We start from the raw sequence: 17,770 nt of genomic DNA on the forward strand, positions 1-17,770 counted from the left end.
TTCTAGAACATCTTTTTGCTATACTGTATCGCCACATTTATTTGGCTTTATGGTGGAATCGTAACGGCAGGTATATGGATATTAATTACTCTTGACAGTTAAAAACAAAATAAATTCCAAGTGGAGGTGCTAACATGTAAAGAAAGAAAAACGTTCAGAGCGAAGCTACACAGTATTTGCTCATGCTCTTCTATACCAAAACCCCTCCCGTAGGAATTCCCAAATACTCTAGGCCCAGGAGCAAAGAACAAAACGGGGCCAGACTTGGAAGGACAAAACGCCAAGAAGCCCTACCTTTGAACCCGATAAGGAGGTGACCCGCCCACCCACCAACCAATCCAAAATCGCGTTCTCCACCGCCCACTGCATGAGCGACCTTTTCCTTCCCGTCCGCTGGCCCACTTTTACGACAGTTTTCCGACCTAGTTTACGGCCGCCACTGCCGTATTTCCTGGGGCGCCCTTGCCTAGGTGGTTGGTAAGTGCTGGTGGTGGCCGAATCGCTTCGTGAGAGAGGCATAAACTTGGTGGGCTGGGATGAACCACGCTCCTGGTGGAGGCACGGGAACCGAGCAGGTGCCATGGTGAGTTCGGCCTTCCGGCCTCTTGGGCGATCTCAGGCCCAGTTCTCAACCTCTGCTCAAGGCCTGGGAGAGGAGCCGATGTCTCCCTAATGCGACTCTGAGCTGGGGGTGTAGCGCCTGGGGGAGTCGCCCTCTCTAGGACACAAAGCTGTTGGCTCACGGCTCTCGGGCCTTTGTTCCTGCAGTCCCTAGGGCTCGGAGATAAATGGGAACGCATTTGATTATACCTGCCGTTCCCCTCCATCTCCTCGCAGTCTTATCTACATTGCACTGTCTTCCCCCCTTTTTGTTGCTGACTGACACACTTCTCGATTCCTATACATATTTGGCCGAAGGCACTATGGAAAGCTAATCTTTGTTAAGCTCACGTTTAACGTTGAATCAGAATTTACAGGAACCCTCTGTAAGGTTCTCTGGCAGAAACTTTATTTCCATTCCTCTTGATTGAATTTAAATGTGACTTCACTTTCAAGGGGCAGGAAATCATCCATTGTTGTAAAAGTAAATAAGTAAATCGACTTGCTTTGTTTCCTCCCATAGTGAAAGCCCCATACCTTTACAACGCATTGGATGTAAAATTTGCAGGATCCTTGGGCGCAGTATTTTCATCCTCAAAGTTGTTTCTCCCGTTGAAATAAAACTTGTAGTGAGTTGAAATGCACGAATGGGCATGATAAGGATAGGGGGAGAATGAGAGAACTAAATACTTACTCTGCTTCCCTTTACCAGGCCAGTACAGTGGTAGCAGTTGGACTGACCATTGCTGCTGCAGGATTTGCAGGTTTGTTTATGGTTTGGGGATAGAATTGAAGTAGGAGACGTTGAGGACTTTTTAATTATTTTAATTATTTTGTTGCTTTTGTGTTTAGGTCGTTATGCTTTGCAAGCCATGAAGCATATGGAGCCTCAAGTAAAACAAGTTTTTCAAAGTCTACCAAAATCTGTAAGACTTATTTAGCACTTTTGCTAATTCTTTGCTGTGTATGAAGCCTAGAGCCAGACATCCGTGGCATTCTAAGTGATTGCTTTAGACCCCTTCTCTTGCTTCCTACAGGAAAGGTTTAGAAGTTCTGAGCTTTGTAATGGGGCTACTCTAAAGAATCAAATGTTACATATGATGAATTTGGGGAAGAGATGTTAACAGTTCTAGTATCATGAAAGGTAATGTCACTTTATTGTTCATATGTGATTACCTTCAGCATCATCTGCTCTGATCACAAACACAGAAGGATCTAGGGATCTGAAGTGACCCATGGTTACTGTGTGGCCGTGGCACTCCATAACAGCTTACTTGGATAACACAGCAGTTAATTGGGCTCTGGGTATGACTGAATGTGTTAATACCCTCTGTGGTCAAAATTCAGAGTGAATATGATTTTGACAGTCTGTAGAGAATTGCCTTTTATTGTTGTGATTGAGTTACATAATGGGTAATGGTAGGCTTTACCAATAGGATTTCTGACACATGGAGGTCAATGGACCTAATAGCCTGATTTTCTTAGTACTATCTTAAAGTCTTGTTTTAGTAGCTGCCTTGAACCTCAAAATATCCTTGAGCAACTTGCTCAAAAGATCTCCAGATCCTATAAAGCACTTGTTCTAAAACATTTAGTCATAGTCTGAGATCAAGTTTTTATTCGAACATGGCTAGCTTGGAATACCTATATGCAGGTCAGGAAGCAACAGTTAGAACTGGACATGGAACAACAGACTGGTTCCAATAGGAAAAGGAGTACATCAAGGCTGTATATTGTCATCCTGCTTATTTAACTTATATGCAGAGTACATCATGAGAAACGCTAGGCTGGAAGAAGCACAAGCTGGAATCAAGATTGCCGGGAGAAATATCAATAACCTCAGATATGCAGATGACACCACCCTTATGGCAGAAAGTGAAGAGGAACTAAGCCTCTTGATGAAAGTGAGAGAAGAGAGTGAAGAAGTAGGTTTAAAGCTCAACATTCACAAAACTAAGATCATGGCATCTGGTCCCATCACTTCACGGCAAATAGATGGGGAAACAGTGGAAATAGTGGCTGACTTTATTTTGGGGGGCTCCAAAATCATTGCAGATGGTGACTGCAGCCATGAAATTAAGACGCTTACTCCTTTGAAGAAAAGTTATGACCAACTTAGACAGCATATTAAAAAGCAGAGACATTACTTTGCCAACAACGGTCCATCTAGTCAAGGCTATGGTTGGTTTTTCCAGTGGTCACGTATGGATGTGAGAGTTGGACTGTGAAGAAAGCTGAGCGCTGAAGCATTGATGCTTTTGAACTGTGGTGTTGGAGAAGACTCTTGAGAATCCCTTGGACTGCAAGGAGATCCAACCAGTCCATCCTAAAGATCAGTCCTGGGTGTTCATTGGAAGGACTGATGGTGAAGCTCAAACTCCAATACTTTGGCCACCTCATGCGAAGAGTTGACTCATTGGAAAAGACTGATGCTGGGAGGGATTAGTGGCAGGAGAAGGGGACAACAGGGGATGAGATGGCTGGATGGCATCACTGACTCTATGGACAGGAGTTTGGGTGAACTCCGGGAGTTGGTGATGTACAGGGAGGCCTGGTGTGCTGTGATTCATGGGGTCACAGTCAGACATGACTCAGCAACTGAACTGAACTGAGCTTGGAATAATCTTCCCTTCACTCCCAGAAGAACTGGCTTTGCGGCATTGTTATTTTGTCTTATCTTTGACAGTTTAGGTTGTCTGGTGCGGTGGGAGGTTGGAAATGGATATTTAATGATCATTAAAATACCTGTTGCTACTTATAAGCTGAAATACCATAGGAATTACTCTTTAAAGTTTTCTGCTGGTTCTGTGAACATTTATAGACATCTTTTAGCAACTTTCAGTTTGATAATCTTTTCCTACAAATGCATTTCCTCTTTCAGGCCTTCAGTGGTGGCTATTACAGAGGTGGGTTTGAACCCAAAATGACAAAACGGGAAGCGGCATTAATACTAGGTGTAAGGTAAAATAATTTCTTACATTTTTAATATTTTTCTTTCAAATTTAGAGCTGTAAGCAACTGTAAGAGAGACCTTTTATTAGTAGTTATTTTTTATTTTTGGCCACACTGTGTGGCATGTGGGATCTTAAGTTTCCCAACTAGGGATCAAACCCATACTCCCCACAGTGGAAGCAGGGAGTCTTAAAAACACTGGACTGCCAGGGACTTCCATCTATTATATACATTTTTTTAAACCTTCACATTCCCTACAAAAGTCCAAAGAGAAGGCCCACTGACACAGAACTACGTTTTAACTCACTGGAGGTAGGTTTTTCAACAGATCATCAGTACTCAATGTTGTTCTCTATAATTGAGTGACAAATTTTGTGGTGAAAATTCTTTCATTTCCAGATACTTAAAGATGCTTTCCAATAACACAATTGTTGTAATATAGTTTCAAGTTCAACTCAATTTTTGAGAATACCTTATTTTTCTAAGCTCTTGTTTAGTTCTGTGATTCAGAATAGTCATCTTCCTTGTGATAAAGAAGAGGCTCCTAAGTAGCTTTTCATAGTTTTATTGACTTACTCCAGTTTCACAATTTTCAACTTACCTTTATAGTTTTTTAATGTGATCCAGAACTAGTCTGAAGTAAACCAATACCTTTTCCTTTTTAAAATTAGCCCTACTGCCAATAAAGCCAAAATAAGAGATGCTCATCGACGAATTATGCTTTTAAATCACCCAGACAAGGGTATGTATCATTAGAGTTGTTAACACTTTTTGTTGGGGTGACTAATTGTTATTAGTGGGATAATTTTATAGCTAAATCTTGGTTGTTGTAAGGAAAATGCTTCGATTTGTTTGTGAGCATTGTCTCCCAAGCTGGGTCTACTTGCTGTTTTGGTATCTTATAAGAATAAATACTGAGTGGAAAATTTACTTATAGACTAATAAGCAGATCTAGTAACTACTGTCATTTGGAAGTAGTGATAAGCATTAACCATGTTTTCAGACCAGCAGTTGTGATGTATCTTAAATACTAATTACTTTTTGGGGTGGGGCGTGAAGGGTGTCTACATTCTTAAGGAAAATGTTGAATTTCAGTTAATGAAACTAACAAAAACTGCCCCCCCCCCCCCCCCCGCCGCCCCGGAATCCATTTAGACTTTTTAAACTAGTGGTTACCTAGTTAGAGATAGGATATATTTATTAGTTTCTGATGCACTTCTAAGCAGCCTAGGCTCTGTTGAAAGATCAAATGGAATACCAAAATATAGACCACAAAATCCATCAATCAGTGTTTAAGTCCTTTTACTTTCATGTGAGAGGTCTCTCGTTAAGAGTTTTGGCTTCAATGGCGTGGTAAATATTTGGTATTTGACTACATAACATCTTCTACAAAACTTAGCTGGTATTAACGGTATTCTTGCCTGTATCCCCATGGTCAGAGGGCTACAGTCCATGGTATCAGAGTCCGACATGACTGAGTGACTAAGCACACACCAGAGAACTTCTGATTCCTCGGTCTAGGATGGAACCCATATATTTGCATCTTAACTAAGCTGACTGACTGCTTGATAATTTGGGGCCACACTTATAAGACTCACTCAAATCACAGCTCCAGTTTAGTAGGAAAGCAACTGTAGGTGATACCATGAAGGGACTGTTGATAACTGGAAAAGGAACTAGACTGAGGTCTTCCAACAAAGCTCAGAAGCCTGACAATTTCTGATTTTATAATAACACAATACAATAAATAAGTGTTCATTTATGAAAAAGGTAACTTACACTATTTCAAAGTCACGAGTATTTTTTAAAATCTCATTTCTGTTTAAGCTTTTTCAAAAGGTGCCATTGTGTATAAATCTCCCTCATCATTTCCCATTGATCAAATATATTAACTGTGTTTTTAGTCATCCAGTTCCAGTGTCAGCTATTTTTTTAAAAAAATCAAAACTTCATTTCTGCTCATTTCACCTTAAACAGGAGTTCTTGAAACAAGGTAATAATTGCTTTTCACCAGGCAGAAATTGGAAAATCCAATATAACTATTCTTTTTCTTTCTTTCTATAGGAGGATCTCCTTATATAGCAGCCAAAATCAATGAAGCTAAAGATTTACTAGAAGGTCAAGCTAAAAAATGAAGTAAATGTATGATGACTTCAAGTTTTTATTCTCTTATGCGTACCAGCTTTTTATAATAAAATGCCTCAAACTTACAAATTTTAGAAGTTATTTAGCACAAGCTAAATCAAAGCCTTGGTATAAATGTTTGAGGATTTTAAATCAGATCATAGGTTAGTGTTGTTCACTACTCATTTGACAAATAATTTGGTACCTATTTCAAGACAAAGTGAACAGTCTCTGCCCTAAAGCAATCCCCAATCCAATGGAAGACTGATAATTTAAATATGTGATAAATATGATATTAGCACAGGTTTAGTAGGGACTCATCTCACTGGGAAGGAAGGCTCTTCAAGATATGGAGGACTCCCTAGTCACTTAGAACCCTGAATTTTAAAGTGAGTTCAGCCACAACTTTAACCCAAGAAATTGATGTATTTACCTCTGTCAGTGATAAATCTGAATTGTTTCAGATTTCATACATTAAAAACTGTAACAGCATGATAAAAGATTTGAGAGAACATGTTTTGTTTTTAATGAAGTATGTGCATTTTATTTAGGTAGCCCCTTAAAGAGACTATTTATAATTGGTTATTTACATAATCAAGTTAAACATTTGTTAAAACACAGTAGGCAGAGCACTACTTTGTAGATACCAGGTGACTCATTTTCACAGCCTACTGGGAAATCACAGGTGATTTTGGAGGTATGAACTTGAAAATAAGAAATCTGCTAATAATGAGATTACTAGCCTTTTATTTCAATCTTCGGGACTAATCAAAAATTGCTTATGAACAAGAGTTTAGTATCAACTAAAAAGCAAATTTTTCAGATACAGAAAATACGCCCAAAGGCAATCATGCATTAAGTTTAAAAAGGAAAAGTTCATATGGTAGGTGTACTTGAGTGTTTAATGCAAAAATAGCATACCTGTTTTAAGAGAGGTATTAAGACAATGGAATCCACTTTAAAATAATACTAAGGAGCACAACAACACATTTTTCTTTCACAATGATCAGTTTTTCTCTAGGCTTAACTTTTAAGAATCTATTATTTCATTGAAAGCTATTAAACTTACCATTTTTCTTGGGTAAAAAAGTCATGAATTTCAGGGCTCTAGGTCATGATAATTTTTACAAAATACTTGTGTATTGTTACCATTTATTGACTATGATGTGCTAGCACTGTGCTAAGCATTTCCCCTCTATCTCCACAGTAGTTACTATTAATGTACATTTTACAGGTTCAGCGAGGTTAAGAAATTTGCCCAAAGCAACATGCTGGGTCAAGAAAGCTGATCTTTTGCAAACCCAAAGATCTACGCTGTTAACCTCTACACTGTGGTACCTTTCACAAATACGAATCCAGGGATGTTTTCCTTGGTGGTCTGGTACTTGTCATTACCCTTACACCTTGGGACCTTTTATCGGTTGCTCCTTTCAGATGTAGACACTTAAAAGGGAGGAAGATTATGGTTGAATATATTACTAGGGAACAGGAGATACAGGTTTCAAGTAAAGCCTTCTGCTATCAATAGCCAGGCAACTTTGAGCAAGGAAATCTATATGCTTAGAGCTCTGCTTCCTTATCTGTTGGCAGCTGGCGGGGGTGGTGGGGTGGGGATGACAAATTGTGACGATTTTTTCACACTTTGTGGAAGGGAAAATGAGAAACTATGCTGAGTTGCACAGCTACCGAAACTACAAGCCCAGAATATGTTCTCCAGTTTACTATGTTCACTTATAATTTGATTCTCTATGTATTAGTCATTAAAAGATACCTATTTACAGCCATAATATTTAGAACTAGCATACCCGAGGTTTAGTTTTCCTACTGAGCCCCTTTACTTTTGCCTTCATTGGGCCTCTAGGTTGTATTAAGATGAGTCCTAAATGCTTCATAAGCTTTATAAACCTGCTTTGCTGGTGATGAAGGTAGGCTATAACGGGTGGTCTTCAAGTTAAATCTATTCGAACCCATCAGAGTTTTAAACAAATTCTCTTGCTTTCAAGTGTTTTACAAATGATGGGAATTCCTATGGAAGCATTTAATACAAGTCATGCAGACCAAAACCTTTCAAGAATTAATTGATAACCTGTGGGAAAATACATGGGAACACAAGTCTGTATCTATATATTGTGATGTTTGGTTTTGTAGTTTTCTCTGCAGTTCTTAATTTCTTCTCTAAATTACAAGAAGGGTAAAAGGCAACTAGATGTAAAATGAGAAGTGGAAGAAACTACCAACTTAACACAAGGGTAAAAACCTAAACATGTTGGACTACTACACATTATAAAACTTTATAATACTCAGCACACTAGAAATTTTATGTCCTAAAGATCTTGTATCAGAAGTCATTTAAATTAATCCAAACAGAATGCCTTCATTTAAGAGATAAGTTTAAACATTTTAGGCTAAAATACTGAGTTTAACTGTTTCAATGAGAATTTATAAGGCATCTTTCTGTTGATAACAACCTGTTAACAGTTTTTTTGCACTTCAGAAGTGTGTCTTGCAGTCATATTTTACTCAGCATAAATGATTCCCCCCAAACATATTAATTCCAAAGAAAATTAAGCAACTGGCTCCAAAACTTCAAAGGATAGAACATGATAGAAAAAAAAAAAAAATCTATAAATCTGAGGTTGAAATTAAAATGCTAGAATATGTTTTTAGTTAAAGAATCCTGGACTGAGAGAACCTTCAGTACCGGGAAACTTAAATAACCTTAAGCTCTGCTATTTGTTGTTGGCACTGTTGTTCAGTGCTGTGTATCTGCTTAGAGTCAGCTGTTGCCTTAGCAACAGGATATAGGAAGAGCTTCTCTCCAATGTTAACCTATTATTCTCGACCCGATGACAAGGTCACACAGTCCAGTGTTAAGATATAATCTTGAAAATGTTAACACCTGCTGTGGCCTTAGTGGTGTTTTAGTTAATGGAATTTCAAGTGAAGTGTTTACGTGACTTTCTTTACAGCCTGAAAACAGCAAGGTGAAAAATGAAGCTCAAAGAGGTTGCAGTACGAGCTCCAGGCAACAATGAAGCATAAATTAGTTCATCTAGAAAAAACTATGGAATAATTTTTATAATGAAAATTGTCTCTAACCTAGAAAATGAGTAGCTACATTTGACAATCCAAGTGAAATAAGGTACAAAATACCAAAACATCCAGAAAATACCCCTGTAATTTCACCCTCCACCCCCCGTAAAATACCACTCATTAAAACACAAACTTGAGAAACTGCTAACTAGTATACTTAATAGTGGAGCTTTGACATTTGAAGAATATTGGTAAAAAATAATTTTGCCCTTTATTTTTAGATTGTATACAACATAGCTGGAAATGCCTGGGATACATATATAAAACCAAACACATTTTAATTCAGCATACTCTTTTAGAGTACATAGGACTATAGTTAAGTGTCACACAGTATCTGACATTTGACTAGAACCAAGTTATATTAGAAAGGCCCTTATAGGATCTAGTTGGATAAAACAGAATATAGGAAAGGGTAGTACAACTAAGAGAGTCACTCCCAATTCTGTACTTCAGTACCTGAAACATTAATATAGAAGATACAGATGAATCTGAATCTAAAGTGATCCACTGATAAACCATTTTTTACAAAATTGTATCTCCCTTATAGAGTATGCACCTCCCTCATCCAGTAATTAGGGGTTTTCTGGATGATTAGACTCAGAAAAGATTCACTGCTTGGATGTCCAGAGTAAATGATTATACCTTAAAATGTATTATTATTAGGCTGAACCATAAGAAACTGTCACTTTTGTGGGTTAGAAGTGATCAGCTCTTGGCAATTTCCTATGTTTCAGCATAACCAAAATTTTCAACTAGCAGCTGAATACAGTTTCAAATTACCACCACTTGCAAAAAGTTTTACTATAGCAGACTGCAGTTATTGTTTTATTCCAACAGTCCTCTGAAATTAAACCCAAATGTTATCATAGGTTAATCATGGGTTATAATGACTATTACACATTCAAGCATCCTTAATAAACTAAAACTTAAAAATAAGGGGTCAGCAAATTCACTATATCAGATATCCTTATAAAGGGTACAAGGGATCCAAACTGTAAATAGCAAAGATAGGAAGACTGAATGAGACTTTACAATGAACACTTTACTTGCTACCTTCTGGAATATTGCTAAACCCATAGATCCAGTTCAAATCAAAGTTCCTGGAAACTTAGAAAACAAGGAATTTTCCTTTACTCGTTTCCAATAACCATCAATCATCTGATGTAGGATTTACTGCATTATATAACTAATTTTCCATCCACCTGTCTTTAGTTAACTAAGCTCACTATAGACACAGCCTATAAGAATACTGACTAGTTGGTTTCAACCTCAAATCAATCTGTTTACAGCAATATTAAATTAACATACCAACTTTGCAGACCATTCTCAGGTTAAACACCAAACTTATAGCAAACAGTAGCTACAAAAATACTTCCAAGGTGATGGATCCTAGCCATGAAAGAATGGCTGACCAGGAAAAGAGAGTAGAACACCAGCTTTAGTGTTTCCCTGTTTAATTTTTTTGCTTACCTGTATATATCTATACTTGCTTTTTAAAGAGTATTTACTTAAGCAATCTCCCTCAGCCTTGTCCTAAGCAGTGTCTCAGTGGTTTGAACTCACTACTTTGATATTCTTTCTCTCACCTTCACATCAAAATATAGTAACTACTTTAGAGTTTTATGTATCCCTACTATAATTTTACCAACAATGACTGACCTGTCAACAGATTCCAATACCATTTTGCAAAACAGTTTTAGGCCTAAGGCATCCCAAGTTTCAGGAAATGATCATTTTTACCCCCATGTAATCTCACCTCTTAATTTGTATTTTAGTTCAGATATCATATATAATTTTGTATATATATGCTAAAACAGTATTTAACCTGCAGAGAACCTTTAGAATTGGAGGGGGATGGGATGAGGTCATGGCAGCTGGCAAGTTCTCCCACAGCAACATTTTATGTAACTAATAAGCCAAAAAAGATGCACCTCTCTCAAAGTTTGGAAGGCTACCTCTATAAAGAATAGTTACCTTTGGGGACTGGGCTTTTCACTTCTAAATCTGAGCATATGCTATTAAAAAAAAGCCTATCATGATGCTATAGTATGTATTCTTAAAGGATATTGGGATTAGTCATTTGTAAAAAATGAAATCTTAATATTTATATCCTAGAATATGGCTGTCAGTTCTAAAAACTCCTTGGGCTAACCCCACTTTTAAAATGATTTTGTGTTTCTTCCTTTCTCATTGAACCAGTCTTTACAGAACAAGGAGGATTTTCATGAATATATTCTACTACCTGGAAGAAAATGAAAAATCATTTTCTTTTTGCCATATTTACCAATTTGGAGATTACTGAAAATTCCCATACCTTATAGTTAATTTATAATTCTACTATTAAACAGAATAATAATAAAGCCAAAAATGTGGTTTTTAAAGTCCAAAGACTGCACTGTTAACACTACACCTTACTTTAAAATTTTCCATTATTAGGGTTTTAGGAAAAAGTATTTGATATTATCACAACTTAACCTCACCAGTAATAAATTTGAGGGCTAAGGTTTATATACACTGACCTAGCAAATATCTTTAGCTACACCCTGAATTATCCTTCAGTTGTAAAATCACTGGGTTTTTTTATGCACATAAAAATACTTCTCAGATCCCAAGTGAACAAAAGGGCTCCCTCTTCTTGCTCAGTAGTCTTTATATAATATTGTGGAGCAAAACCCTCCCACAAATTCACAATTATTATCAGCTTGCAAACTTTTACTTTGTGTAAAAGTTTGTATAGTCCTAACATTAAGCCATCTGGACAAAATATTTACAAAAAATCCAATCAATATGAGAACCTTTAAAATTATTACCTTGAAAACCAAAAATCAGTGACATTCCTTATTTAAAAACTGTTCATTATACTTTATAAAAATAACGAAGACTCAAAGGCAAAAGTAAAATTCTGGATTTTACCCCAATGCCTTCCAAAAGTTGCCTATGACTAGAATTTTGTTACAAAGACTTTCCTAATATCAAATCTCTGAGACCAATTCCCTAAACCATTCTATTCTAACATACTAACTTTTTAAGTACTAAGACTTCAGAGGATTCATTACAAAATGACCAACTAATATTTTAATACTATTTATGAACAAGTATAAATGCATCTTAAAAAGCAATCAGAATACTACTCTAGGCCTTTAGGTAGGTCCAACTACTTTTCAACAGTTGGTTTAAAAAGTAGAAAGTTAAAAATCAGCAAATGGAAGATCAAAAGTTTATTTACTACCTGCATACAAAAACATATTGCACATCAAACAATCAAAACCAAAAAGAAAAAAAAAAAGAAAAAGAAAAAAGGGAGGAAAAAGAAAAGATACTCTACTGAAGACTAACATGTAGTTTATACAGAATAAACCTTCTGGAAATTGATCTTTTCAGTAGTTCAGGTTATGTCTGAATGGACACGACTAATTCAGCTTAGTGTTTTAACTAAAGCTATGTTTGATTTTTTAAATACTGTACACTTTAATAAATAAACCAAACAAAGCCTCAATGTAGAACAGTCACTGCCAATAACACCCAGTGTCCCTGCAGATGAGTGTTTAACAAATGTATTCCAGTGGTCTGCAGATTTTCCTCTACAATACAGCATTTTAAAAACACATTAAAACAGACCAGTTTCCAGACTAAAACTAATGAAGAAATTACAATTCAGTGCAAAATATCTTAGACTGCATTTCATTCTAGTTTTCCTCAGGTGAAGAAGTGGTTGCATATTATTAAAAATGTAACAAAAGCAGCTAATGCTTTCATAAAGAATATTAGGTTAGGGATCCCACCCCACCCACCTCCCCCCCATCTCTGCCATATTTTGAAAACAAAATAACATTTCCTATAGCCAGCAACTTTTTTTAATGTTACATATACTATTCTCAAGGCACATCTGATGATATATAACACAGTAGGTGTCAAAGTATGTTTAACATATGATTTCTTCAGGATCCCTCCCCTTTCTGAATTCCAAATGGAGGAACTGAAAGTGCGATGGAAAGACTGGCGATCCATATTCTATCTTTGGCAAGCTTGTACAAGCACTATTGTAAAATGTAATGTAAAGAACTGTAAACTAGGAACTTCTTCAGTTTATGAAACACCATTCAGGACTGCTGCATCTTGAGTATTTTCTTCTTTTAAGGTATTAATCTTTTCTTCTCCTGGAGTACGCTGTAGCTTAGAAATTTCATCGCCAGAAGCACTAGTTGGGCCATTTATTGCCTTTTCTGAAGGACCATGCTCTTCAATCACATCTTTTGCCTGCCAAAGGGAGACAACTTTTTCAACTTCTTTATAAATAAAATCTATAACTGAGGAGGAAAATAACTACATAAACATCAATTAGCTAATAAATAATTTTAGTTTCACATACCACAATGATCTGAATTAAAACATTCTTAAAATTAAAAAAAATAAAAACCCAATGTATTCCACTTCTCTGGGTCTTTCAACTCTTTATCTCTAGTAGCTAGCAGTATATAAGCCACAGGAAGAATCTGTACCTGTTTATTGAAAACCTGCACCTAATTTCATTTTAACCACTGGAAAACTCACCATACAAAAAGACATAAACAGTTAATACCCTAAGTAAGGCAAACAACCACCTATTTACTCACCTTTTTTGGAAACTCAAATTTACGTATCAAATCCCTTAAAATATTTCAAAGAATTCAAACAAAGGTCTTTATCCACCACTTGAAGAGAGTCTATTCAGCCTATTGCTCCCCAAATTAAGGTTAACAGTCTCTATGCCCAATATCTTTTACAAATGCTATTTCTAGTTCTAACTGAAAAATATTTCAGGCTCAAGCATGCATATCTTCAGTTACCTGGGGCCAAAAACAAAATCAAGAGTAGTCTTTAACCAAAATATTTCTGGTCTAGTTGGGTAAACAAGTGATCATACAAGTTAAGAAGTAAAAAATAAAACTAAACCATAACAAAACAAAACCAAAAAAGCCAAAACCTACAGGTTAAATTCTCCTTACCATTTCTTTCTTGTTTTTAGCCAAAGTTTCCCTTGGGAGGTTTCTTTGTCTGCTCTGAGACTCAGCTCTAGAAATATAATCTGCAACTGTGACTGTTGAAGATGAGAAAAAAATTACAGGTGTTGAAAAAATATTTCTAAAGTTTATTTATGGATAAAGAGTAATTTTACTTTTAAAATAGACTAATGGGGGGGTTACCCAATTTCAAAATTTTCTTAAGATGGGTACCACCTCCAACCAAAAATGAAGTTTGGAAAATATGCCTGTGGTTTGGTGCTGACTATAGAATATTTCAAGCTGGATATAGAGGACGCCTAGATTAAAGTCCTCTTTCACAAGAATCCAGCTATTTGCTTCTGGTTAGTCTACAGTTGTGGGATAAGTTTGATATAAAAATCCACAACTAAGAATAGGAAATGCCACATTCTAAGCCCAGACAGTGTTTGCACTTATCAGTGGGGGCGGGGGGTGGGGGAGGGAAAGGGTAAATTGGGTGCAGATCATGGTGTAGCATGCGTCAATATGAAATTTTCATCAAACATATTACTCAAGTATTATCTAATAGTTCTTTTTTTTTTTAAAGCATAGTAAGATTTCCAAGTGTGTGTTTTATGGTTCCTTTTTAATATTTCACACTAGAAACTGTTCTGAGTAATATAAAAAAATTCAATCAAACTAAAGATTTGTCCACCATCTTAAAATGTGGACAATGATCATGGTGGAAAATGTCCACCACTAATTCAGTAACTATCCCCTTTTCACATTTTGCCAATCTTTCAAGGGACTGACCTATTTGGAATGGTGGTAGGGATTGGGGAAAAGAAGGGAAAAGACTAACCAAAACTAATACTCTACCAGCAACCCAATGGCAACAAACTACCTCTGGTCTGCTGGGACTGGCCTCATTTTAAACCTCAAAACTTTCTCTTCAAGGACTTGCAACTTAGAATTCACTGATTTGAAGAAATATCAAAATAATCAGTCTCTTCCTTTCAAAGAATTTGTTTTTTCTCAGAAACTGATGAAGAAACATCCCTGATTATGTAAAATATGGTATAAATTATGGGAGCAAGTAAATTATGTAAGAATTAAAACTTTGATAAACTTAATAAGTCACTACATACCTAATCCATCAAGTTCAAATTACATAAATCATTTTAATATAAGACTGGACTATATTTACATTTCTCCTAGTTATGCATTAAAATGCTAACACCTTTGTAAGATTCATTATTATATGAATCTTTTTAAATCTCAAGAAAACAACTTAATTCAGAACTCATAAACATCTTTAGAAATACCACTAAAAGATGTTTCATGTCTTAGACTGTTTCCCTCTGTAAGAAACTCAATATTCTCACTTTGGAGCTTTATAAATCATCATTTAAATTCACTGTAAATGAATCTATGAATAAATTTAATAGTTTCCAAAACTGGGGAGAGGGATCAAACCCACTTCTTTATTATGTCTCCATATATGGAAGCCCAAGCATCCTAGGAAGTATTGTAGTTTGCAGAGCACCATAATGAATTCACTCTGTTTCCATGGTTCAGCCTTCAGTGACACCAGGAAGAACTCCGCTACCTGGAAACCTTGATGTACAGGCGCACACACTGCTAAATCTGAACTTATGGTAATTCTTAGAACGTTCGCCCACTATGCAGACATAGAACTTTGATACAGTTTATCAATTAATAGGCACTTAGCTGGAAAGGTAAAAACCAGTGCCCATCCTCTACCAAACAAGAGGTAAAATTACAAACAACCTCAGCTGATTCAGAGAAAAACCTGTTTATAGCCAGATAATAGTCTGTTTATAGTCCTCATAATGCAAGCCACTTAAAAGCTCAAAACAGATAAGCACTTATATAGGAAAAAAAATGAAGCAATTTGTGTGGTATAATTTGGACTCCAGAATTTCCTCTAAGGGATCCAAAATTAATCAGTTGTACACCAGTCCACTGTTGCACTTTGCTAAGTATAGTAAATACTCACTGCTTAATACTAAAGGCAACAAGAAATTTTAAGCAAATAAGAACAAATTAAATAACTATTTATTTCAGAGAATGCTGACATTAACTTTTAGATAGACACTTCCTTCCTAGAACTGCTGCTAGAGAGAGCCAAAGGAGAAAATGATGTGTTTGTTCCACCTATCCTATCTTCTGGGTGTGTGGGTATGTGTGTGTGTATGTGTGTATGTTGAAGGCAGGCTGAGAAAGGCAATGAGTTCTAAAGAGGAAATCAGTACTTCCAAAGAACAGAGTAAAAACAGGAATAAATGCAATAGAGAACACAAATCATTGTCAAATTATTTAAAACTCCAATTACTCAAGTTCTGATTAATACCATGCAGAAATCTCTTCCTCTTCTTTATCAAAGCCTTTTATGTTATTCCCTTTATGTCCTTTGACTTAGTAATGAACCATCATCCACCTAGTTACTATATTATGTTTTAATTTATCCTATCTCAAGCTCATACTAGTAACTTAAATTTCCTTATTTATAAAGTATGGCCAGAAACTGGTATTCACTGCTATGCCAGCTTCAAAAACACAAACTAAATACAATCTCTTCATCCCAAAGATATTTCTAACACTAAAGAGAGAGAAAAGAAGATAAAAAAAGACAGTATTTAATTTCTTTTAAATTTACAACTATTGCTAAAACATGAACTTTTTTCCCCCCTAAGAATGGGAACTAATCCCCTTAATCAGTTTTCTCACGTCTCGACAACCACTAAATTTAAAATACTAAATAAAGATACTAGAATTTATATTCTTTATTTGGGGGAAAACACAAGAATTTGCTTTGGAAAGAATGCAAAATTGATTAGTTTAACAAAAGGGATTTATTTCTGGTGCACACAATTTCTCCACTGTGAATATACATGTGATTCTCTGTACACAAGAAATGGAATTATGTTCAAGATAGTATAGACACAGCAAACATGTTTAAGTTACTAAAAACTGTATCTACTTAAATTAACATTCTAGAACTAAGTAAGTACTATTAATTTGAATAGTTAGTATGTGTAAGGGAAAAGGCATCACACTACAATAAACAAAAACATAACATGCATTCCTCTTATTAGGAAAAAGACACTTTCAAGTATTTTTCTCATTTATACTTTTTAAACTGTGGGTACTAGAACCCCCACAAAAATGAGGTGCTGAATCCAGATACAGTAGCAGGCACCATGCAAAAGCTGTCCAGTTTTGCCAATCATCCAAAATCACAAGCTACAACATAGTCCCTGGGATGGCAGGTCCCAACTCAAATGTGCAGAATCTGCCAAGTGGACAAAATAACGGTCTTTTCAACAGTATTTTCATGTAAAAAAATTGAGACACAACATTAGTTCAATTAGACAGGTTACATTACGGTGTGAAGGAAGAATGCATTTTCTTAATAGTAGTCTTATTAGTTGAGAAAACAATTTATGCAATGCACATCTTGAATGTATATACACACATGTGTACATGTAAGTATAATATATTTAGAAAGCAGACACATGACATTTTTTTTTCATGCTTATGACCTGGTGTTGTCAACAGGTCCACTCAAGTTACCTGGCTGTCTATCTTCTGCCTGACCCCTGAAACGACGCCTGCGGCTACGATTGCGTCGCTGGGGTTTTTTTTCACTATCATCTGTAATTGCAAAGTTCACCATGAAACTATTCTGACAAAAACAATGCAAAAAAAACAAAGAAAAACAAAAAATTTCTTGCCTTCAAAGATTTAAGGGGAAAGAACCTTTTAATTAAACAGGAAAGATAAAACAATACATGCTATTCACAGGAAAAATACTTTTGCAGTTTTAAACATTCCTACTAGATTAACAGATGGAATATCATCCAGAAATTAAGAGGGTTTTTAACTCTTGATTAAACAAACTCTAAGACTTAATTTATCATTCAGGAATAAAATTTTCCTCTCCAACAGAGTTTAGTTTTTACCAAAGTTAATGACATTTTAGTGCTTTGGAAATCAATGCCTACAAAGTATACACA

The 17,770-nt window shown here is 35.9% G+C and overlaps 2 protein-coding genes across 8 annotated transcripts in view; one reads left to right on the forward strand and one right to left on the reverse strand.

The window, feature by feature from the left end:
• Positions 398-6,188, forward strand: DNAJC19 (DnaJ heat shock protein family (Hsp40) member C19). 2 transcript variants are annotated; one of them, XM_005675221.3, is made up of 6 exons: positions 398-477; positions 1,313-1,364; positions 1,453-1,526; positions 3,482-3,561; positions 4,224-4,294; positions 5,617-6,188. In XM_005675221.3, exons 3-6 carry the CDS (start codon positions 1,473-1,475, stop codon positions 5,685-5,687), a joined length of 276 nt encoding a protein of 91 aa, XP_005675278.1. In that variant the 5' UTR covers positions 398-477; positions 1,313-1,364; positions 1,453-1,472; the 3' UTR covers positions 5,688-6,188. The 2 variants fall into 2 exon arrangements, with proteins under 2 accessions (XP_005675278.1, XP_005675277.1); XM_005675220.3 differs by having other exon boundaries at positions 412-583; positions 5,617-6,178.
• Positions 8,956-17,770, reverse strand: part of FXR1 (FMR1 autosomal homolog 1) — a 72,930-nt gene continuing 64,115 nt past the window's right edge. For 2 of the 6 annotated variants that reach the window (XM_005675227.3, XM_005675222.3), the window contains 3 exons: positions 17,328-17,408; positions 13,755-13,846; positions 8,956-13,026 (listed from right to left, as the gene is read on the reverse strand). In XM_005675227.3, the coding sequence (XP_005675284.2) occupies positions 12,856-13,026; positions 13,755-13,846; positions 17,328-17,408 (344 nt within the window). In that variant the 3' untranslated portion in view covers positions 8,956-12,855. The remainder of the gene's footprint in view (positions 13,027-13,754; positions 13,847-17,327; positions 17,409-17,770) is intronic. The other 4 variants (XM_005675223.3, XM_005675226.3, XM_013964234.2 and 1 more) reach the window with 3 other exon arrangements.

This window comes from Capra hircus, chromosome 1 (genome assembly GCF_001704415.2).
Source record: "Capra hircus breed San Clemente chromosome 1, ASM170441v1, whole genome shotgun sequence".
Lineage (NCBI taxonomy): Eukaryota > Metazoa > Chordata > Mammalia > Artiodactyla > Bovidae > Capra > Capra hircus.